Genomic DNA, 23,247 nt, shown 5'->3' with positions numbered 1-23,247 from the left:
CAAGGAATTTTGCCATCCATGTGAATAAATATCTTTGTAACTGTAATGCTTTCTCCTTCTCGATTTTAGAATGAACTTTATTTTAAGAAGAATAATGTTTATTGTAAATCAGTGCTATACAGTAATTACAGGTTAAAAATAAAAAAGGATAAAAGGGAGAATGAGCTTTTCTTTTATAAGAACTTTTGAAATAGTATATGTGAACGCCATTTGAAATCATTTACTAAACACATGAGGTGCATTAGCTAGAACTGAAACACAATATTTTTGGATTACACACACGAAAAGCCATAAGAAGCAATCATTTAAAAGGTGGTATTCATTTGTGGTGGAAAAAAGTTACTGTTGTGTTCAGACTGAATTGTCTGACTCTAAGTTGGGTAGTGTATAATAAATTGTATTGTTGCCTTGACTACTGGCTCTCCTCTCTCGTTGAATCCCCTAGGCAGGGAGATATGGTTCCTACCTCATTGATGTAGGGCTTGGTCACGTGACTTGATCTGGCTAAGACAACATGAGTGACAGTTAAAGCACGCCAGTTATGAGTAAAATGTTTAAGAAACATGGAAAGTTTCTGTTGGATCTCCTATTGCTCCCATCTCCACCATGACAACTGTATGCCCATTGTGTCCCTAAAGCCTGGTCCCTGAGGAGAAAAACCCATGGACCAGATTTAGACTTCCTCTGCCTGGAGAAAAGCCACAGACCCTGATCTGTGGCCACTGATAGACAATGTGAGTGAGAAATAAGGATTTGTTTTTATCAGCTCCTGAGATATCGAGGTTGTTTGTTACATGGCATTATCACATCCAAACCTGATTAACACAGCTTAAGGATGGAATTAAGTTCCACAAAATTGGAGAACTTGGTAATCAACATGACACTCACTAGGAACTTGGAAGGACATGAAATTCATTGTCTAAATGAAATGCTCTAACCACATAGTCATTGGAGGTAGGTCCATGGTTTCTATAGAGGAGATATTTGCACAGATGTCAAATATGACACCCTATGGTCAGAGGTTGCCATCCCTCTACTCAGGTGCACGTCTAGGCTTTGCTCTTAGAACAGAGAAAGAGAGGGTGTCCACCAAAGTGATTCCTTCATTCTTTAGGGATGGATTGTTTGCTGTTTCTGAGAAAGAGAATAAGAAATAGCCGAATCAAGTCTTTTCTGAAATAAGGCCCTGAGCAGATTGATTTGGTCCGCCAAATCCCAAAGCTATCTACTATGAAGATATGAGGATCTCCATTACCCCAAACCTATGCAAATGAGGACTAACAAGAGAAAAACCTCAAAGCTACTTCCTGTTTAATGAGACAGAGAATGTTTGATGACTCACAGGTGTGGGCGAAAAGAGCCTGTTGGCCTCTCCTAACTCAATATCTGGGTCCAGGGCCCAGATCAGATATTGTAGATGTCTGCATAGGGGACACTGCTTGGTGCATCTCTTTGACTAGCTGTAGAAGAAAGAGACAACGTAGTTGTGAACGTCAGTGGAGGAGGGGGTGCCCACACTCAGCGGGGATGGATCAATAGATGCCTCTTTGTTACTGTTGGTCAATGAAGCAGAACCAGGACCTTGAACAGAAGCAGCGATAACTCTGGTGGCCACCTTGATCCAGGCAGAGGCTCATCAGAAGGCCCACTTCAGTCTTAGCTCTTGAGTTGTGGATAGAAGAGAGTTCTTGGGTATCTTTAGTGGTTGGTTGGTTGAGGTCCCAACACTGAAGGACGGGGTGGTCCATCTCAAGTTATAAGACCTCTCAATGGAGCCATTGCACAATCAGATCTTCCTGAAGTTGGTTTTCTGTCTCCAATCACCGGAATATTGTCATCTTTTGGTTGTATATTTCTTGCTCAGGCAACCAACGTGCTTTTTCTGCCCAGCAATAGCTCTTTTCTACAGTATGAGACTCGGCTGGTAACCACAGGCTCTTTGTAAAATAAAGACTTGATTTTTTTAAAAAATATCTTTTCAAAGTTTCCTCTCCATTTTTTATTTTTCTGTTTGCCTCTTAGAGCTTCCGCTCTTTCCCTCCCACTCCCAGTCTTGCAGACTCAGCTGCTTCTGCAAAGCCAGGTCTGTCTGCTCATAGAATCATTAAGAAACTCAACTTTCAGATGTAAGCCTTTCCATCCATTTCCAAGCTGAGCTTTAACCAACTGAATGGAGCAAGATTCACGTTGCTCTCATGTAACTGAAATCTTTCCTCACCCCGTTTTGGTTACAAATTCTCTTAGCTTCTATTGCTAATAGTTTTACCCAGAAAATATTTGTCAGTTTTTCTTCTTTAGCTTTTATTTTCTCTCTCCAGTGGTTGGCCAGCTCTGCCTTGCTTGATACATTCCATGGCTTGCTTTCTTTTCATTATTTTCGCTCCTACCCTGAGAATCAAGATGGCGTACAATCCATTTCATCCCCAATATACAAAAAAAGAGGATAGTCATTTAGCCTCTTCTTTTTAACAAAAAAATAATAGAATTATAAGCATATTTAAATAGAAGGAAAATAAGCTTTTCTTCTCAGAACTATACACTTGGGAACTGGGGAGAAGGGATTTTAATAACCATGCTGAGGTTTCTGGCTATTTTGCCATAATCCAAGTATAGCATCTTTATTATGGAGCACTATAATTTTCTAGTTTAGCAATACATGTTTTTTTTTAATATAGTATTATGCTAAAAAGTAGAATTGGGTGTTTGGATCTCTTCAAATTTAGGTTAGCTTATAGTTTTATGATTGGCTCTGATTTTAACCTGAGTACAGACACACCCTCTTAATCTTGCACAGGTAATGTTTATGCACTTACCCATATTCCTGGTCAGGAATGCATTCATTACATAGTCATCTTTTAAATACACATTTCAAAAAGTATTTTTCTTTTTAGAAGGCAGAATCCCTATCTATTCCCACCACCTCCCACAAAAATAAAAGATATAATAAAATAATCAGGCCATACACATTAAAACAGTCGCAGGAACATTTTTTGAAGGTCACGTTCACCTTACATACAGACAGGGGGTCAGTCCCTCCTATAACCCCAAAGACATGGATCTCACATTGTATCATTCCTTCTTAAAAATTGGGCTATATATCTTTTTGTTCATGAATAACTGAGAGCCTACCTGAATTTGGTGGAGAAATAATTCATAGGAATTTCCCTCCAGATGCAAAATGAATTTGCATTCCAAATTAGAACAGACAGCCTAGGATCTTCACTCCATGTTTCTTATATTCAGCAATATCTTATTAAAGCTTCCATAAATAGAGCTGGGGCTACAATTTGTCTTATCGGCTCAGAATCTGAACTCTGATGCCTATAGTTACCATTTCTACCCACTTTCCAAGATCATTCTCTCTTTTATTGCTCACGACAACCCTGATAGATAAGAATTTTCTTTATCCCTCTTTACAGATAAGGAACTTGAATTTCTGGAGTGGATAATGAACTTTCCTGGGGTCCTATAGCAAGTGAGGCCAATGAATACACAAATCCAGGTCTTTTGAACCAAATTGAAGACTCCTTGCACTATATGGCTGCCACTGCCCCACTGCGTAACCGGAAAGGCACTGTTTGGTTTATTAAAATATTAATTACTTGACTTTGAACTCTAGGTTACCTTTAAAACTTTAAACATGTTAAAACCTCATCCATCTTCTGCACGTAAAATTGCTCGTCCCAACTGGACCCTGCGAGAAGGGCTGTGTGACTCAGTTGCCCGCAGTCCCAAGCATGGGGCAGGGCTGTGTTCCCGGAGGTGCTCGCCAGGAACAACCCCTTAATAACCATGTCTGGCATCCAATTCTCAGTCTTGCATTAACACTCTTGAAGGCATGGGAAGGGGCGGGTGCTACGGTGGATCCTAGGAACACAAAATCCTGGTCCCAGCCTTCACAAAGCAGCCGCGTGATGGAGATCAGTTTTCTGTGAGATGGGCTCCCAGCACTACGGGGTCCTAGGGTGGTCCCATCCACTCCTCACTCCTTTTCCCCTGGCCCTTCTCCAGCAGATCCCTGCCTGCCTGGATAGGAGCCACAGTCAAGACTGGGGCCAGTTTTATTTCCCAATTCTACTTGGGCAGCGGTTTACTCAAAAAATATTTTTCCAATATATTTATGCCAATAAAGATCTGATTTAGGATACTTCACATATGAGTCACAGTAAAACCTAGTAGTCATAAAACCCCCCAAAAACTCAGAAGTGGCAAATAGTTTACAAGAAACACATCCCACTTGGAAAGCCGCCACAAATACACTAAAAATTCAGCTATTTACACTTAAATTCTAGTTTTACGGTCTTTTGGAAAGCAGAGGTTCAGAATATCAAGCTTAAACAAGTAGGATCCAATTAAGGATTCTGCCACTAGATGGAGAAATTGCCCCAATCTAGCACATGCGCAGTTCTGGTTCACTGCTGGGAACACCAGCAGGAAAGATATTTACAAATGTCCTATCTTTCAAACTACCGTGACAACTCCACCTTACATTTACAAACTATAACTTTCTGTTAGTTCACTTTATGTACTTTTGCTTGAATCAGACAGATATCCCATATTAATCTTTATGACATCAGTAGGTCCTACATTCTGTCAATTCTCCACATTCAATGATTCAGTGTCGAGTATTTAAATCTCTTGAAAATCATTTAAAACCTTTTGCATTTTTTTGGCAATCAGCACTGAGTAAATATATGCAAATTTCACTTCCAGTTCTGCAACTGATTAGATAAAAAATATTAAAGTCCATAACAGATTGAAATGTTTCTTGGGGAAAAAAGTCTTTCCCACCAGTTAAAACAAACAGCAAAATCTCACCCAAAAAGAGGAGTTGTCTGATCAATAACTGGACCGACCAAATTTTGCATATTGCCTTTATTTTGCAGAAAATGCTTTCTGCTGATTGTCTTTGGCTACTTTGTCAAAAGAAAAATACAAACAGTTGTAGCTTTAACAATACAAAAGATTAGCTACCTGTGCTCAGAATAAACACATTCTAGTGGGCAGAGCAGGCAACCCCATTTCAACTAAAATCTGCTGTCCTCCACTCTGATACCAGCCCGTCCTTCACAGCTCAGCTCCAACTATGACACCTGCCACCAAGGGACCTGAAAATGACTCAAAAGCAACAAGGAAGAGGATTCAGAGTGTGCTCTTTATCTCGCTAAAGTAAGACCAGGGGAGTTTACAAATTCTGAGGTGCGAAAGTCATCTATGCGCTCTATGAGAAACAAACAAAAAGTTTCTGGACCCTAGCAAATAATTTATATTGTCAATCGTGGTGAATTAGGCCCACTGCCTTGCTGCCATAGTTGAATTCACCCACAACACATAAATGACTCAGGACGGCACAGCCACGGCAGACGATGGGCAAAGGGTGGTGCTGGTGGGACTCTGATGAATAACAGGACACGTATTCCTCCTCTTATTTTAAAGTGAGGTTAATAAGGCCTATTTCCTTTCCTTGACCCATGAAATTGCCACTTAGTACCTAGGAGATCAATCAAATCAACACTTGTTGCCACAACCTAGAAGTCCTTGTGTCTTCTAAGACACAGACCTTGATTCACATGGAAGGCGGCGACACAGGTGTCCATGAGGCTATGAGGCGAGCTTGGGCCGAGGCATCGTACTGGCTGTCAGGAATGTCTGTGGCCGTGGCGGTCCCTTCATACAGTGGGGATCCCGAGGAGGAAGGAGCCGAGACCGGGTGGGCGAGGGGTGCAGCGTGTGTGGGGGAACCTCGAAAGAACTGGGCTCCCAGCCCGTTGGACATCGCCGCCGTCTGGGCGCCTGGCGTGATGGTGCCGTTGCTCACAGACCACAGGCTGGGGTACTGACTGAAATGGAAAAACGGAAAAGCACGGACAAGTCAGAGACCTGGGGGAGGCTCCAGACCATCTGCAGGCGGGGAAAACAAACGCCAAATACTCCCATTCCTCGTAGCTGGGTTACAGGGCGTCTTTCCTACAAACAGCTCCTTTCCTCTGTGTTATTAAACCATACTCTGGGCTGCATAGAAGTTATTGTCATATCTATTAAGAAACAAAATGACTGGCAAGCTGATTAAAAAGGTTATTTACATACACGTATCTCCTGCTACAAAAGACTGGGCTAGCAGTTTTGCACCCTTGTTCAGAATCCAAAATACAGAATACACTGAATCAAACATTTCAGAGGATGGGCTTAAGCATCTGTGCCAGCTGCTCCTCCACCGCGGTGATTCTTATGATGGAGGCAACACCCTCCTAAAACAATAAGCTGTGAAAGACATTCTTTATAGTAATTCCCACATAGGCACCATTCCTGCACCTTGTCAAGACAAATGTTAGTGGCGCTGGGAATTAGACCCGGAAGCAAATCCCAATTCTGCCCTTAACTAGTCGAGTAACGTGACACTGGCCCGCGACTACTTTTGAGGCTGTTTCCCATTCGATGAAAGAAGGAGTTGGAAACAGCTATTAAATCTTCCAGTCTAAGAACATAGATTTGAACAATACTAAACCGTGTTAAAATCATTTTGAGAAAATTTCTTTTTCTCATAGAAGAATCCTATAAATGAATGAGACGTTACACTACATCATGCTATTTTGTTTACCAAGTTATGCCCTGTATTTCAGTTGCATTTGAACTTGCAAACAAGTCTGAGTTAAATGAGGTTACTATCCCCATTTTACGAGGAAAAGAAATGAGGCTCTGAGATGCCCAGTTGGAGGGGTACTGAAATCCTCAGGTCAGGGCCCCGTTCCCAGCTTGTAATCTGCAAGTCATCCTATTTATATGCAGGTTTCTAACTGAACTTGGAACCCTTGAAAAGTTTGCTGGTTTCTGCATTATTTGCTTTATTTATTTATTTATTTTTTAAAGATTTTATTTTTTCCTTTTTCTCCCCAAAGCCCCCCGGTACATAGTTGTGTGTATTCTTCGTTGTGGGTTCTTCTAGTTGTGGCATGTGGGACGCTGCCTCAGCATGGTCTGATGAGCAGTGCCATGTCCGCGCCCAGGATTCGAACTGACGAAACACTGGGCCGCCTGCAGCGCAGCGCGCGAACTTAACCACTCGGCCACGGGGCCAGCCCCTATTTGCTTTATTTTTAAGAGCAATTAGATTCTTACTATAAAGGAACTGGCTCCTAGACAAAAAGAATTAAGATCTTAGGCATATTTTGATATTCTATATGCAATAAACTGCCTTGCTTTTGAAGTCAAGATAATTTGTCTAGAGACTCGCTCTGCTCTGAGCCAATGCCTGTGAAATCATTTAATGTCTTTGAGCCCATTTCCTCATTGGAAAATGAGCATTGACTACTAGCTTTGTTATTTTAGTTTCTTATTATAATAATCCTATGAAGAAATGTGATACATTTACTGACAAGCTTGATTTCTGAAGCCAGTCTCCCACTACACAATTTTCAAGTTAAGAATAAAATAGTCATCATTCTTTACTAGTTATCGGCATATATGTTAAGGCCACAGAAGGCCTATAGCCACAGAAAAGCCAACAAACTTATTACTCTAATAGCTCCTGTCAAAAAATGTTTTGGAAATGAAAAACATTCTTAAAACATATCTTTGAAATTCACCAACTGGCCCCTACAAGCCTGTAAAGACAGGCTGAGGAGTATCTTTTTCTTGAAGAAAACGAGGTTCAGAGAATTTAAGAGACTTGTCCATTATATGACCTAGTAGATAACATAGTCAGGATGGGGGCCCTGTTTCCTTTTGTTACTGCCACCACCATGAGGGCGCCACCGGTCCTCCCACAGAACAGACGAGCAGGAACTCACAGCAGTCATGTAACCTGGAATCGCCAGACACACCCGGCTAAAGGTAGAATTATAACTAAAAACTCAACCATCTGCAGGTAAAGGGCAGAATAAAGGCCAATGAATGAAAATGGCATGAAGTCAGATACCCGGAGCTCCCAGGATGGCTTCCATCATTCCCCGGACATACTTTACCTAGAGCCAGCAGCTGGACCCGTGTTAGGACTCATGGGGAGCATGCTGGTATGAGCAGGCATTCCAAGGCTGGGCCAATTGTCATGGGATTGGAGCATGGATAAACATGCAGAGGAATTGTCGGAATAGGCTACGGGATATAAGAACGTGTCATTATTAACGGGGTCTTCCAAGAGTGACAAAATGCGAAATGCTACCAACAACTGGAGCTACCCAACATGGAAAACAAAACGTGTGTGCAGTATTGAATACAGAAAATAATCCACTAGCCTGCTTAATTGGTCATCAAAGGCTAATATTTATTACCAAATGTATACATTTGAAAATATATTCCAGCAAATCCAGGCTCTTTCTTTATCATTAGACCAATAGCCACCATGTGGAAACAGAGCCCTACAATCACCTGACGGGGATGAATTATCTTTAAAAATAAAACTAAGGAGGTGGCCTGGTAGCATAGTGGTTAAGTTCAGGTGCTCTGCTTCAGCAGCCTGGGGTTCACAGGCTCTGACTAATACACAGCTTATCAAGCCATGCTGTGGCGATGTCCCATATATAAAAAATAAAGGAAGATTGGCACAGATGTTAGCTCAGCAACAATCTTCCTCACACACAAAAAAGAGGAAGATGGGCCAAAGATGCTCGCTCAGGGCCAATCTTCCTCACCAAAAAAGTAAATAAAAATGTAACTTTAACCTGCCTTTTCCCAAAGGATTATTTCTTAAGAATTGAAGAGGCTTTAGAAACCATTACTCCAGGCAAAATTTAAAATGTGATCTTCTAACCTCTGAGTCTAGCCTCTGGCTGAAGAAGTGCCAACAACTATTTCCTTACCAAGCAAGCTCCTTTCATTTCAAGTCAGCTTTAATGGCTTAATTGTTTTATGGTGTTCATTAGCTTTTTTCCCTCCTTTTGGAGCCAGACAAAACTAAGTCTGGGCATACCTGGTGTTAGAGAGAAGGAGTTAAAGGGATCTTGAGGGTGTAGCCCAGTGTTCATAACACGGCATCAGGATGACCCGAGGGCTTGCTCAAACAGGCTGCCGCCCCAACCCTGGAGCTTCTGAAGCAGCAGGTCTGGGCACCACACCTGGAGAATCACGCTTGGTGGATCCCTTGGAGAATCATACTTGAATCTAGTCAAGTTGGTCATTCTTGTGCCTGGCTGACCCAGCATCATCCCTTTACAGAGGTTCGTAAAATATCCACACCTGGGTCCCACCCCTAGAGATGGACCCACAGTCCTGGAGGAAAGAAGCTCGAGCAATCGCTGACGTTCATTCAGCACCGAAAGCCCCTGGTCTGGGCCTCCAGGTGGTCAAGCCTGCAGTGGCTGGACATGAAATGAAGGTTCCTCTTGAGCCTCTAAAGAACTGGGTTTGAGTGTGGGTTCTGGAAGAGGTTCTCCTATTCTGCCCTTGGAACCCCTGCAGAAGGCCTTTCCAGAGTGTGCTTCTGGCCACCCCAAACCCCTGGTCTGCACTTACGACTTACTTGGAGAGTTGTTGCGATGCGCGTAAGGGCTGGGGTAGGGGGACGGACGGTGGTTCCTCAGGGCGGGGTACCTTTCACAGCCGTGCGAGGCGGGAAGTGAGAGGGGGCCTCCAAACTGAGGGTGGGGGGTGGCCGGTGGACACAGGGTGCTGGTTCCAGGAATAAGCCACCCCCCTGCTGTGAGAAAAGAATGCTGAGTAACTGGCATTTGCATGACCTCGTGATTGACAAGACCGGCAAGCGGAGAGGAAGGAACTGTGGGTCTTTTCCTTGGGGGTCCCTGATGAGGCAAGGATTCCTACTGCCTAACCGTGAGTACCCCATCCAAGTCCTAAGGCTTTGTGGCATCAGCTTCTTACTAGAGGCCACAGGTACCAAGGTTTCTCAGGGCACCTGAGAAAACCTGGGGGACCCCAGCCTCACCAACCCCAGCTGCTTCCTCAACCGCTGTCATTCATGGGAACCCAGCCTCCAGAATCCACACCACCTCGCCACTCAATGGAAATGGGATTTTCCATTCCCCGAGGCAGGTCAGCTTTCAGCTCCTAAATGCTGAGCATGACCAAACGGTAAAAACAGACACACAGGGCTAGCCATGCAGCTTCTGTCCCTCTATCTTCCCCTTCACCTGGCTCCCACCGCCCACACAGTCCTACTGGGGACCTGTTGTCCTTGCCTTATGGGCACCCACTTTCTGCCTTTTTTCTGTTTTCGGCTCACATTCTTCCTGCTGTACGCATCAATCAGAAAATCGTTCCAACACTGTCCTGCCCTCCTCTAAAATTTCAAATTCTTCTTTATTATCGTTATTTTTTGGGCTATTAGTATTTTTTAATTCAGAAAAGCAAATCTAGGGGTCTCCAATTTCTACTCTGGCTCCAATTTCCAAACTACAAACAATTCTTCAGACAACATTTAAATGAGGGAAGGGTCCAGATCTGCCCCCAAGCCTGGGCCCCATCACTTCCCAGAGTGACTATTCATGGTTGCCTCTTCTGTGGCTGTCCACGAGCCACTTTAGCAGACTGTTACATGAGCCTAGAAGGATGACTCAAAAAATATGGGAGAGAACACAACTGATTGAGGAGTGTGCCATGCTGGTTCATCCAGCCTCTTGAAGTGACTAGCAAACACCATCTCTCTTAACAATGTCAATCATTTCAGACATTAAATGTGTGGAGGGCTGGACAAAGGAGTTTCTCCTGGTAGACGCCACTGTCTAGAACTGCATCGCTTGGCTCTGGTTCATGAAAATCCTAGAGGAAGCTGGACCTAAAGCAGACTTTCCCCATCTTATGAGCCACTGTTTCCACCAAAACCAGCATGAGTTGACGGGACACGCTCAGAACCAAAGTGGGCTAAGAGGAAAACCACATTTGTTCATAAGCATCTCTCCAAAGATGGCCCTTCAGCTTTCAGTCATTAGCAAAAATAGGAATCATCTCAAAATGGATATAATGAGCTGCATTCTCCTCTTGCCCAACACAGCAGTCACCCACCAAGGTATCAGCAATCCATCCCAGCCATGGGTGGAGCTGCGTCTGAGCTAAAGCAAAGAACCCAGGTTAATGCCCCCCTAGACTTCTCTGTCAAGAGTCTCATAGCTGGGTGAGAATCCACACCCCCTAGTTAGAGCAGAAGTTGAAGACCAGTAGTAACACAGCTTCAGCATCATGGGGCCATGTGCCTTGCACTGCAGAAGGGAGAATCTGCTCCCCAACCACACCCAGAAACTCGCTCTCTGCTCCATCTCCAGCTTCTAGCTCTCAGCAGTCTAGTCCCAAAAAAAGGTACATTGGGGCAGAGCACAACAAACCGTACATTGGGAGTACCCAGATTGCTGGCTGTCTCCAGGTTCTTCCATCATATCTTTGTGATCACTTCTGTCAAAAAAGTATAGCAAATTGTCAGAAAGGAGAACACCCAGGAAATAGTACTTGCAGCACTATTTCATCTTTCCGCGTATTTCTTTGCCCAAAGGGTATAGTTAGAGTTCTCTCACCTTTCCTTTGCATCAAGGAAAGCTTTTGCAAATGGATTGTATTTAATTTTAAGAGCTGTGATCTGGAAAAAAAAAAAAGAAGAAGAAGAAGAAATGGAATTTACTAGCATGGTGCTCATTAACCAGAGGATTTCATTTGGCACCAAGAAACTGGGGAACACTAGTACCCCCTTTAAATATTCGAATATAATCAGACTTCTTTCCAGGCTGAAAATGGCTGAGTAATGGTAATATTTCATAAAGAATAGCTTATTTATGAGAAGTTTTCAAATGCCAGATTTTCTGAGTGGGATTCACAATAAATTTAACGTACCGCTGATAATATTCTGTGTGCATCAATCAAACAAACACGACCCAAAACATAAACTAGATCCGCTCAGGAAACAGTAGTTGGCTACTTCTAGTTGACGGTCAACACTGACAGCTTAACCAGCTCATCACAAAATGTCGGGACTTTGCGGTTGGATCCAGTTGTAGATTTACAGGCACCTAAACCGTATTCTGAATCTAGTTGATTGTTCACACTGCACAGGTCTGGAGGGTTGCCCCCCACCTTTTCGGGAAATTAAGGAGATGCCCCTCTCTCACTCAAGTCTTGTTCTCAAGAGATTCTCCTCGTTCTTCACCTACATGTTTCCTTCATCTTTTCAGTTTGAGCATTTAGTTGACGCTTCTAGTTTTAGACACCGTCACAGAGAATTACAGGGGAAAAACAGGCTTGAATGAGGACTGACTTTAAACTCTTCTCCCTCCATCCCCATCTTATAGTTATGGTAAGTTATTTGAAAAGGCATTAAATATGGGTCTAAAGTACACTAACCACACATGACCTGCAAGGATGCTCCCTCTCCCTGCGTCCCTCTCACCTCCTCATTCTGATAAGCCGTCACAGCGATGAACTGGGTCTCTGGGAAGCAATGGCTGGTGATCATGCGCTGAGGACCCCCAACTCTCACTATGTGGATTCGAGGCTCATACTTATGTAAGGAGTTCAACATGATCTGAGAGAGACAGAAACACGAGAGCCGTGACCATCACCATCCTACCACCGTGAAGACCACAAAACGTCCATTTGTCCTGCTGTTGAGAAGAAAAATACATCCAAGATGCAGAATATCCTGCAGCTCACAAGAGGGTGTCCTTACCATCCAAGCTGGTGGGTTTCCCTTCAAGGTGCTGCTTCCCACAAGGAGTATGGGAAAAGGGATGTGGGATGCAATCCACCATCAAAGACAGGGAATGCCCATCATGAAATCCTTCGAAGTTCTAGTCTGAGGCTGCCACCAGGGCTACAGACATCTTTAAATGCCTCAGCTGGGTTGCAGCTTCCTGGCACACGGGGTCTCCCAGTAACAATCCCCAAAGAAAGAATGTTCTTTAGAAAAGAACAAATGTACAAGTTTGTTCAGACTTCACGCAGTAAATATTGTGACACTTGTATAGATTTAAAGTGACTGTTTTATCATCAAGGCTGATATTTTCTCTACCCCTAGAAAAGTTCAGGGCTAGAACGCGGAGGTGCCCCAAAGTTTGAGACGTGCCTTAGTCTTCAAAGGTTGAGGCTTTGCGCCCTCTCCCGGCTCTCCATTATCAGTTTACCATAAACGACACTGGGGACCTATTGGAGGAAGGCTGTGGCTGTCTCTTCAGGGCAGACGTCGCCTTCCGTGCAAGCAGCGTCCCTTCCAACATCCGCCACGCGGAACGCGTCCCGGTTCGCGCCGTCCCCGCCCTCCGTGGCCTCCATCACACCTACCTGGCCCCCTCCGTTGAGTTTGTTGGTGAGCTTGACTTTGCTGAAGGACACCGGCGCCTTCATCCAGTGCGCCCCGAAGTTGGGGGAGTCCGGGTGGATGTAGACACAGCTGGGCGCCTGCGGCTCGGGCTTGCCCCCCGGCACCCACTCCCCGTTCACGTACTTCCAGCGGTGGTTGTCGGCCGCCACGAAGTCCAGCAGGAAGGAGTACATGGCGTTGGGGTCCAGGCCAGACACGTTCACCTTCAGGACAGGGAACATCCTCCTGGAAAGGAAGGAGCGCAGCAGGAGGACTCCGGACAGGACCCGTTAGACCCAAGGCAGAAAGTTTGGGACAGAGGCGTCTGTCATTTTGCACCAAAGAGGAGCCCCATCGGGAACTCCCAAGCTCCCCTCTTCCCAGAGCCCCCCTAGGTCCCCAGCCTTCCTCCACACTATCCCCAGCTCCGGAGGCAGGGCCAGAGAGGCCCGGGGCAAGGGTTTTAGCACCCGGGCCACGCCTGGCGGGCAAGCGCGGGAGCGGGTCTGGGAGACTCCTCCAAGGAGCGCCTCCTCCCCAACCCTCCGCGAAGAAAACCCCAGAAGAGTTAGGGTCAGGGGCCACAAGGGTCTGTTCCGACCCCGAGCAGAAATGAGCAAAAAGACCTCCACGAGGACAAAGTGTTCGACAGTAAGGAACTTTCCGGGCCCCGGCCCGCCGGAGCGCGTGGCGCACGCCGGGGCTCGGGTCGCGCACCTACCTGCCGTTCTTGGTGACGATCATCTCGTTGGTGAGCTGCTTGAAGCGCAGCCACAGCTCGCTCTCCTCCAGGCCCACGCGCAGCTCGCGCTCCGTGGGGTCGCCCTTCTCGCTGCCCGCCTGCAGCTCGCTCTCCACGGCGCTCAGCAGGTGGTCCACTCGGTACTGCAGGCTTTTCCCTGCGCCCTCCGTGCCAGGGGAGCTCATCCTCCCGCCCGCCCGCCCGGCCCCTCCCCACCGCCCCCGGGAGCCCCGACTCGCTACCCGAGAGCCACCTTCACCGCCGTCGGCGGCCGCTTTTCCAAGAAAAGGGGCTGCTCGGGCCAAGACCCGCGACGGCGCCCGGGTCCCAGCACAGACCCGGGAGGAGGGCGAGGACGGAGATCTGGGGGGGAGGGGGCGGGGGAGAGGGGTGGGGGGAGGGTTATTCCACTTGAACTCCCTCCAGGCGCGACTAGAGTAGGTCTCTGCGGAGAGAAAATCGGTCCCCTCCCCATAAATAGAGCCGCGGCGGCCGCGGAGGGGGGCTCCGCGGATTGGGCCGCGCGCCCTTTGAAGTGCCAGGGCAGCTGCCCATTGGTGGCGCGCGGCCATATCAGACCCGGCCCTGCGGGCGGGGGAGGCCGGGGGGCCAACAATGGGCTCCCGCGCCTGTTTCATGTAAATCCTGGGCCCCGGCCCAGCCCCTACACCTCCGCCCTCCCCCAAATGTTTGCACCTCCTTCAAAGCGGCTGGGCGGGCCCGAGGGCCGGGAGGAGGTCGGGGGCGGGGCGGGGATGGAGGGGCCGGCGCCCGAGCTCGCCCCAGCCCGCACGTCCCCCAGGGGTTGCCGGGCCGCCCGCGACGCTCCCCACCACCCCCTTGCGAAGCCCTCTTCGCTCTCCAAGCGCATCCGCGAATCCGCAGGTGTGCCAACCTGGAGGGGCACCGCGGCGCTCACCTGCGCCCGGGCCCGCTGTCCACCGTCCCCCGCCAGCGACCAGCGCGCACAACCAGGCTGAAGGGCGCGCGCTGTCTGCCTCTCCCGGGTCGTGTTGGTCTCACTCCTCCGAAGGCGCAGCGCTCCACCGAGCAGGGTCCCCTCCCGATACGGTCCACGTCCCGCGGCGCTTCAGGGGGCTCCACTAACAGCCAAGACCGTGGATGAGCCCACCCCGGCGAGCCCCGTTCCCTGTGGCCTTCGCAAGCCTGGAAGGGAAGCCCCGCGCGCTCGCAGTCTGCCTTTGAGCGACACAGACGGAAGTCAACCAAACGACCCCTATTTGGAAGTTTTCTCGCTTCCCATACAAGAACAGGACTTTGTGGACGAGGGCTGCGCGTGCACTGACTGTGATCTGGGAGTTTGCTTGGCCTCTGTAGTCTGGTCTTTGTTTCTGCGGAGGGTGGGAGTGCGAGGGGGCTGCCCTGGGTGTTCTTCGGCGAGCGAGGGTCGGGGTGCGCTTCCCCGTGGGGCTGGGCCCGGCCCGGCCACCGTTGCCGGCGGTGTGGGATTCGGCCGGTTTATTACCTTTCTGTGAGCAGCTCGGCGAGGAGAGCGAAGGAAAGGTGACAATGAGCAGGAAATAGTTCAATAAGGTCTCTTTAAACAATAACATTCCTCCTAAAATGGGAGCCCGGGAGGGAGGGAGGAAGGAAGCAGGAGCTCCGTGTCTGAGCGCTGGCTGTGCGCCTCCGGACCCCTCGCGCGCCGCTCTCCCAAAGCGCGTGGTTCCAGCCTCGGTTTCCTGGTCTTCTTCCCACGTACCCCATCTCCGCGGCCTCTGGGAAAAGCCAGCGCGTCGGGTGGGGCACCCCATTGAGAACAGCCCTGTGCCCTGGCAAGAGGGTTCTCCGGGCACAGCGTGAACTCTGCGCCCCGCGCTGACCCCTCCCTGCCCGGCGCCCGGCCGGGCTCGGCGGGGTCGGGAATTAGGAGGGAAACCGCCCGAGGGACCTGGGCTGGGACGCGGAGGACCGCCCCGCCTCTGCCTTCCTGGGGCCTGCTCGGGAGAGGGTGCCTGCCGCCCCCCGGGGTGGGATGAGCTTGCTTCCCGGGCTGCCTGTCCGCCCCTCTCCAAACGGAGACCGAAGAGTCGGGGTCCCGGCGCACCTCGAGTCTGTCCCCGGTTGTCAGTTTCTTTTGTTGTCTAAGGTGCACGGAATGCCCAAGGAGCTCATCCAAGGAGAGGAAGTTCCTTCCGGAAAGAGGTACCAAAAGGACTTCATTTGCTCCTGGCACCCGGACCCTCCAGAGTCGCCTTCTACCCGGCTCTTCAGGCCACGGGATTTGGGTGCTTGTGTGTGGATGTGTGTGTCTGTTTCCTGAGAGAATAAAAATGTCTATAGCGTCTCCTCTGGGGCCTAAGAGGGCTCCAGTCTCCGAGCTCAGAATAAAGGGGCAAGGGGCAAGGTGGGGTGAGGTGGAGGAAGAAGGGTGGGTCCCAGGCAGCGGAGGATCTGGGCTGACGCTCCTCCATCCCTAAGGCGGGAGCTCTCTTGGCGCTCACCACTTGGGGGTCGATTTTCCCAAAGTCCAGAAGAGCTGGGGGATACTGGCGTGTATACCAGCTGGCTCCAGGACTGTGGTTCTGATTTCAATTCAGCTCCACAAACAGGAGCAGGCCAGCCAAACACGACTAAAACCCCCGGAAAGAAAAAAAAATGTGAAATTTCAAACACGCGCAATGACGTTTCCACCCTCCAACGGCGAACGTCCCAAGCGTTCAAGAGCGAGATCCAGAGGTCTGACCGCAAGAGTGGGGGGCGTTGGAGGCTGGAGGTTACCGACGGTGCCGTAGCTGGGGAGCATCTCTCGTCTTTCACTACCTGTTATTTTTCCTCTCAATTCTGGGCCTGATTTTCTGGATCTTTGTTACTTGGTTCTCAGGACAAGCATCTCCATTCTCTCGGCCTTTTCAATGAAGGTTGCAGTGCATGACAGTTTACAGCCAAAAACTTCCTCCAGCCCAGCTGTAAAGAATGTCCAGTTAATAACAGCGTGCTCCCTTGCGGGGAGGAGGGGCCGCGGCACTTCCAGCTGGTTATCTCCCAAGGTCCATGTCTGCTTGGGAAGCCCAGCCATTCAGGGAATATAAGAAGAAGGCACGATGGCTGAGCCTCGGGGTACAACTAGTGTCCCCCCCCCCCCCAGAATAACTTAGGAAACACTTTAAGAGAAATCACACACACACTCCTCAATTTCCAGAGAAGCAGTTTTCTCCAGGCCCAACACTCCTCAAGGAGCAAAGCCATTTGTCTTTTAGGAGCAGGGATCAACGATACCATAACAGGCTTGATCAAGGCCAGCTGGAGGGGACAGCATTGTGGGACCCTTACCAGGCACTCCAGTTTCTACTTTCTGGAAGAAAAAGTAAACTTCTTTTCTGATTATAAAATTCGTGCTTATTGTAGAATATATTACATATATCTCTATAGACACAATATGTGTTATGTGTATATATGTGAAAATAAAAACCTTAAGCTCTATTCGCTGTTCGCATTTTCGGGGAGTTTCTCATCTTCTTTCTTCTTGTTCTTCTGCGAGTTCATCCTCTCATCCTGGTTAAGCAGACTTGCCAAAAGCATTCGCAAGTCCTAAATTTAAGACAACATATAAGGGGTGCTTCACAGCAAATCATTTCTGTCTCACAGTTGGCTTATTCGTCTTGCCCATCGAAAGAAACCCAGTGAATTTTGTCACGGTTTTTAAAATTGCATAATATAATTCTTTAGACTCCTTAGCATTGGAAAATTTTTAAGGGCCATTGGGTTGTTTGGGGCATCTCTGGTTTATGGGAAAGAACAAAGCCATGTTTCTGAAGTCTGGTTCTGAATGCAGGGGCCCAGCTCTGCACGGGGCCGGGCCAGCACCGTGGCCTCAGGAGGAGAGCTACGAACTGAGCTGCTTGATCTCCTCCCCCCTGAACTGCAGGGGAGAGTGTGGCCTTTGCACGCGTGGGGTTGGATGACTATCAGCTGAGTCATTTCTAGACCAAATCCATCCTCACTATACCCTCTGAGCCTTCAAGTTTTGTCATACAGGACAGGGTACAGTCTCGTGACAGGCATTCTCACATTCAAAACAAACAAACAAGCCTGTGGAGGCGGCATGTTTCGGGCTGTAACATTTCTCCTTAAGACGCCAGTGCAGCTGTTCCAGCCCCCTTGGATCCCCAGGCTGCAGAGGAGAGAAAGCTGTGGGCAGTGGATTAGGGTCCCTTACGTGGTCGGTAGCTTGAGTGCTTTCTGTCTGCATATTTAATTTTTCAGTCCTTGTAGTTCACAGGCTTCTTCATGTTGTGTTCCAGTGGGATCTGTTTTTCCTGATTTTGCTGGAACGCAGGCTGCCCTCAACCGTCTCTTCCATAGTGACTCGCACTGTGGTAGCAGGTTCGGCTGTTCTGTTTTTTCTCTTGCCCGTTCTCCTAGCCTGTTCTCAGTTTCTCCTGCCTTCTCCCCTTGTTTCACCTCTCCGACCTTCTGCCCCTATTAAGTGGCTTTTTAAGGTTTTTTCCACACCACTCTGTCAATTCGCCTCAGTGTCACTTTTGGTTTTTACGGCGTCCCATGCAGATTTTATTTCTCTGTTGAAGCTTCGGTTTTCTGGCAATCCTTATTTCCTCCACATCCCGGGTCATCTTCTCCCGATGCCTTCTATCTCAGCCTCTTGCTCCACAAGGCTCTGTTTCTGTTCCTTAAAGGTCATGGTTTTCTGTCTTACTGAGAAGGCCAGTTTTGTGAATTTATCTTCTGGTTCCTCTTGCTTATTATTTCCCGAGGCTGCATTTCCTCTGAGTCTTATGAAGCATCCCCCTTATCCTTTATCCCTTGGCCCCATGCTCTTTTCTTTTTCCACTTTCTCCTCTTAAATAGGGGCGATCTCCCCAGCCTGGTCCCCGCCAGTGGCTCACTCTCCATGGACCCGACTGTGGTGAACGCCCTTGTCACAGCTACACTGTGAGACAGTAGATGGACATGTAGGGTCCGTATTAATCATCATGAACCCACCCCTTAGCTCCCGGTGGAGACTCAACAGTCCCTATTGATGACCGAGTTGGCAAAATTGAAGTGCCGCTAGCATTTGTCTTTAAGGAGGAGCAGGAGCCGCTGTTCTCCAAATCCCCCTGGACCCATGCCATGGGGCATTATAACGACAACACCAGACTGACATTAACCCTTAACATTTACTAAATGCAAAAACCACAGAAGCTAGAGCAATCTTTCTTTCCTTAGTCATGCACTCATTGATTCAAATAGTCAATTGCCTTGAAGACAATAAAGGACGGATTTTCTATGGAAGTTGTGTATAAAATGAGACCTAACAAATGAACAGAAATGAACTCTTCCACGGAAACAACAAAGGTGAAGGGAATAGGGACATTGCTTTAGGCGAAAAATTACTCAAGAAATCATGACTGGGGACTCTACTCCATCATGTAATGATTATATGTAATACTGCTGGAACTTTCCTTTCTCCTTTCTCTATTCCTTAGTTTGGAAAACCCTATTTTGGCATTAAATGAAATCTGAAGTCCCAGATCAATTCTCTTGTAGAAAAGAATGTTGGAAATAAATGCAGGTGTACGTATGTATGTATCTACTCATGCTGGACCGGCTCTAATTGCCATAATCACTATTTAGCAGGAAAGCTCAACATCACGTCCAAAGTTGCCACAGGTTGTGATGTTGCTGTGATGGCATTGGGGCTGCAGGCTCAGAGCTCCAAGATTCTGGGTCCTGACATTTTCCCAGAGGAAGCAGAGACAGCTTGGGGATGTGGGGCCCTGGGGAGAGGGCAAAGGTTCAGTCCAGGAGTGGAAGGGAGGCAGCTCTTTCTATGAAAAACCAAACGATGTGAGTATGGCTGGACTGGATGCAGAATGTGAGGACATGCAGGGACAAGCTGAGGAAGACTAGTGCATCGGGGTCTTTATGTGCCTGATTCTGGAGCAAAGATGAGGACGACAACAGTCAACTTTAAATGAAGGTTGAGACTCAAAAGGCACAACCACCTGTTTCATAAGAACAAGTGGGATGCTAAGACAAGAAGGCAAGCCTGGCAGGAAATTTTACGGTGAGACAGATGTGCTAAGCGTGCGATACGGGAAGATGACAAAGGAGGGCAGAGCTCAGGCAGGTAGGCATAGGAGTGCTGCTCTGGGCAGACCTGGAAATGGCGGGATGTCAGCATCTTCAGGGACCGGATGGGAAGAACTCTAGAAAAGGTCTGCGATATATCCTACAAGCTGGTGGGCCCCTTCAGAGGCTTCCTGTAGAAATTCCTGTAAATACTATAGACCAAGATAGGATTGAACAAAGGGGAAGAAAAGAGTGATGAGGCTGTAAGACTGTAAGAATATTAGGGAGGGGGCTAATCTGGGGGCAGGGAAAGGAGGGGAGACAAGGCAGAGCCCCTCTTGAGTAAAACCCTGCAGCAGGACGTGCTGGGAGCACTCGGGTGAGAGGAAGAGCTGGAGAGCGACAGACAGAAGGGCCTGCTGCAGCTGGGGGCTGGGCTCCTATGCCTCTGGTTGGAAAGACATGAGGGAGGAGCTAAGATATGTCTTCCTACATATCAAGTACCAGACTGATAGTAAAAATGAGACAAAGGGAGGGCTTCGCATGTCCCTGAGAAAAGATCCCAGTCAGTGGTTCCCGCCATGGGGACTTTTCAGCCATGGGGACTTTTCCAGCTGAAAAGAAGCCGCTGGGGAGGAGAACCCATTTGGAAATTAGGATTAGCACCTCCTACAGCCTCATTCAGGGCTTCCCGGGTACACCCTGTCCTGGAACACAGGAGACAGAGGAATTAGCATTCACAGAGGCCTATTATATGCAAGGAACGGAGCCTACTTATCATCTCGACATCAGCAGCCCTGCAAGGTGGTGACAGCCCCCCTTTTATATTCTGGCAACCAAGGCTCCAGGGCGAGTAAAAAACGGAGAAGCAACTGGGTTTCTGATTTGTCCTGTTTTAAACTGGTCCTGTTTCCACTAGACTAGGTTCAATATATGGCCTGCAGAAACAAACTTATTTTCTCCCTCCCACCCACCACCTTCGCATAACTATATAAAATGAATCTGGCACATGCGTGTGTGTGTGTGTGTGTGTGTGTGTGTGTGTGTGTGTTTGGGGAGGGGGAACTGGTTGGCAGAAATACTTTTGAAATCTGAAAAAAGGTTTAGTGATATAAAGGATGGCAATATAACAGGAGCTGGAGAAGGAAAATCTCTTAATCCTTTAACTTGCAATCCAGTGGGAGATGCTGGTAACTAGACAGAAGAACAAAAGGCAAGGGGTGCTTAAGCCTAAATACATTATCCTATTCAAGTTTCCAAAGAGCCCCATGAAAGTCAATATTATTCTCCTCCTCCTTCAAAGATTTTCATAATAAAATAAAATGTAGATCAGAGAGGGAAAGCACTTTCCCCAGGGTCACACAGTTGGTGTGGAACTAGGGTTCCAAGTTATGCTCATGGACTACAATAATTCCAAAAGAGGAGTTGGAAGGCTCAAAGTGTGCTCTTTGCTCTTTCACTAACTCACGATATTACCAACTTGTTGTATAACTTTCAAACATCCTCATTAACCTCAGAGGTGGCTTTAAAAAAGACCATACTACCATTGTAGCTGCTTTGAGCGTTAGAGGGGTTAATGAGATTAAAGGCACTGGAAGAAAAACCTGGGCATTTTGCAGGAACGTTGTACGGTGTTGTCGGCTGGGGTTTGGATGAAGGGAATAAATTCTCATGTATTTCTCATGTTTGGAGAAAAATCAATTGCGTTAAATTTGTGTGTGTGTGTGTGTGACGAAGATTGGCCCTGAGCTAACATCTGTCGCCAATCTTCCTCTTTTTGCTTGAGGAAGATTGTTGCTGAGCTAACATCTGTGCCCATCTTCCTCTACTTTATGTGCGATGCGGCCACAGCATGGCTTGACGAGGAGTGTTAGGTCCACACCCGGGATCTGAACCGGCAAACCCCAGGCCACTAAATCAGAGCACATGTGAACTTAACCACTATGCCACCAGGCCGGCCCCAAGTTAAAATTTTAAAACCTAATTAAAACTTTAAAGGACGGGAATTCTGTTATTTTTTACAACAGGAAATGATGAGAACCATCGGTTGGCTAGTTGGCCAGAGTATAGGATTAAAGATTAGGTAAATTATGGCCTTAAACTGAGAAAACCATTTGACATCTTTCGCCTCAGCTTCTTTCAAACTTTGTAACACAGATATGTTGGTTCCACGCAAAGGTTAATAAGATGCGGTTATGAATCGGTGCCCCTTCCAGGTGCACACTGAGGCAGGAAAAGTCCTCCTAGAATCGAGAGACTCAGGGCCCAGCGTGGGACCACAACTTGTCTTTTGAGTGTTTTGAAAATAAACACTCCAATTAACAGACTAGCATTAGATTGAGATCTTCAGTACAAGAACATGTAAAGCAATATCATTATTAAAAATGTGCTCTTGGAAGCATCTTCCATTAGAAAAAAATTATAACAAGTATATTGAGTGATTGACCCCTCAGCTATTTGCCATCATCCTTGGGTTAAAAAACAACACCCGGGGGCTGGCCCCGTGGCCGAGTGGTTGGGTTCGCGCGCTCCGCTGCAGGCGGCCCAGTGTTTCGTTGGTTCGAATCCTGGGCGCGGACATGGCACTGCTCATCAAACCACGCTGAGGCAGCGTCCCACATGCCACAACTAGAAGAATCCACAACGAAGAATATACAACTATGTACCGGGGGGTGTTGGGGAGAAAAAGGAAATAATAAAATCTTTAAAAAAACAACACCCAATCTGGAAAATTCCTCATACGACTTTAGCTTCCCTATCCATTTGTTCATACGTGAACTTCTTGCCCTTGCAGTCGGTTCTCAACACAGCAGCCAAAACGAGCCATTCCTCTTCCTCCCGCCCCCAGCCCCAGAGGCTTACGGAGAGGTGGGCTCTCATGGCAGCATTTGGGGAATTGACTTTGATGCAAAGGTAGCCTTCAAATTCACTATCAGGAAAGCTGTGGCAGAGGTCACTAAGCAGAAGGGCTCATGGACCAAATGAAGACGCTCAAATCACAAGGTTCAGTGAATCCATTAGAAACGCACCGGGAGAGGCAAAGGAAAGGAAATGGAGCAGGTCCACACAGCTGGACCGAAGGCCCTCACTGCATGAGTCCAGGTCCATGGCGCCCACATAGCTGGCTTTCTTTGCCGCATCACCTCCCCATAAGAGTGTGGTGATGCAGACCAGGGCTGAGGCTGAGCGAATGGGCTCAGAAGATGCTCAGAGAGTAACTGTATCACAAACACTCATG

The 23,247-nt window shown here is 47.8% G+C and overlaps 2 protein-coding genes across 2 annotated transcripts; both read right to left on the bottom strand.

The window, feature by feature from the left end:
* Nucleotides 1-4,860: 4,860 nt before the first annotated feature.
* TBXT (T-box transcription factor T) lies at nt 4,861-14,158 on the bottom strand. Its single transcript, XM_070256204.1, has 8 exons — nt 13,953-14,158; nt 13,213-13,477; nt 12,323-12,457; nt 11,457-11,518; nt 11,276-11,337; nt 9,455-9,631; nt 7,962-8,091; nt 4,861-5,840 (listed from the first exon to the last, which is right to left on the bottom strand). Exons 1-8 carry the CDS (start codon nt 14,156-14,158, stop codon nt 5,567-5,569), a joined length of 1,311 nt encoding a protein of 436 aa, XP_070112305.1. The 3' UTR covers nt 4,861-5,566.
* A 637-nt stretch (nt 14,159-14,795) lies between these two features.
* On the bottom strand, nt 14,796-23,117 carry LOC111771382 (uncharacterized). Its single transcript, XM_070256341.1, has 6 exons — nt 23,039-23,117; nt 22,783-22,978; nt 20,683-20,716; nt 16,439-16,757; nt 16,042-16,253; nt 14,796-15,712 (listed from the first exon to the last, which is right to left on the bottom strand). The coding sequence occupies exons 1-6, from the start codon at nt 23,115-23,117 to the stop codon at nt 15,077-15,079; spliced, it is 1,476 nt and encodes a 491-aa protein (XP_070112442.1). The 3' UTR covers nt 14,796-15,076.
* Between the last annotated feature and the right edge of the window lie 130 nt (nt 23,118-23,247).

Source organism: Equus caballus, chromosome 31 (genome assembly GCF_041296265.1).
Source record: "Equus caballus isolate H_3958 breed thoroughbred chromosome 31, TB-T2T, whole genome shotgun sequence".
Classification (NCBI taxonomy): domain Eukaryota; kingdom Metazoa; phylum Chordata; class Mammalia; order Perissodactyla; family Equidae; genus Equus; species Equus caballus.
Note: the sequence above shows the minus strand (reverse complement) of the source record. Positions and strands in the feature narration are given on the sequence as shown.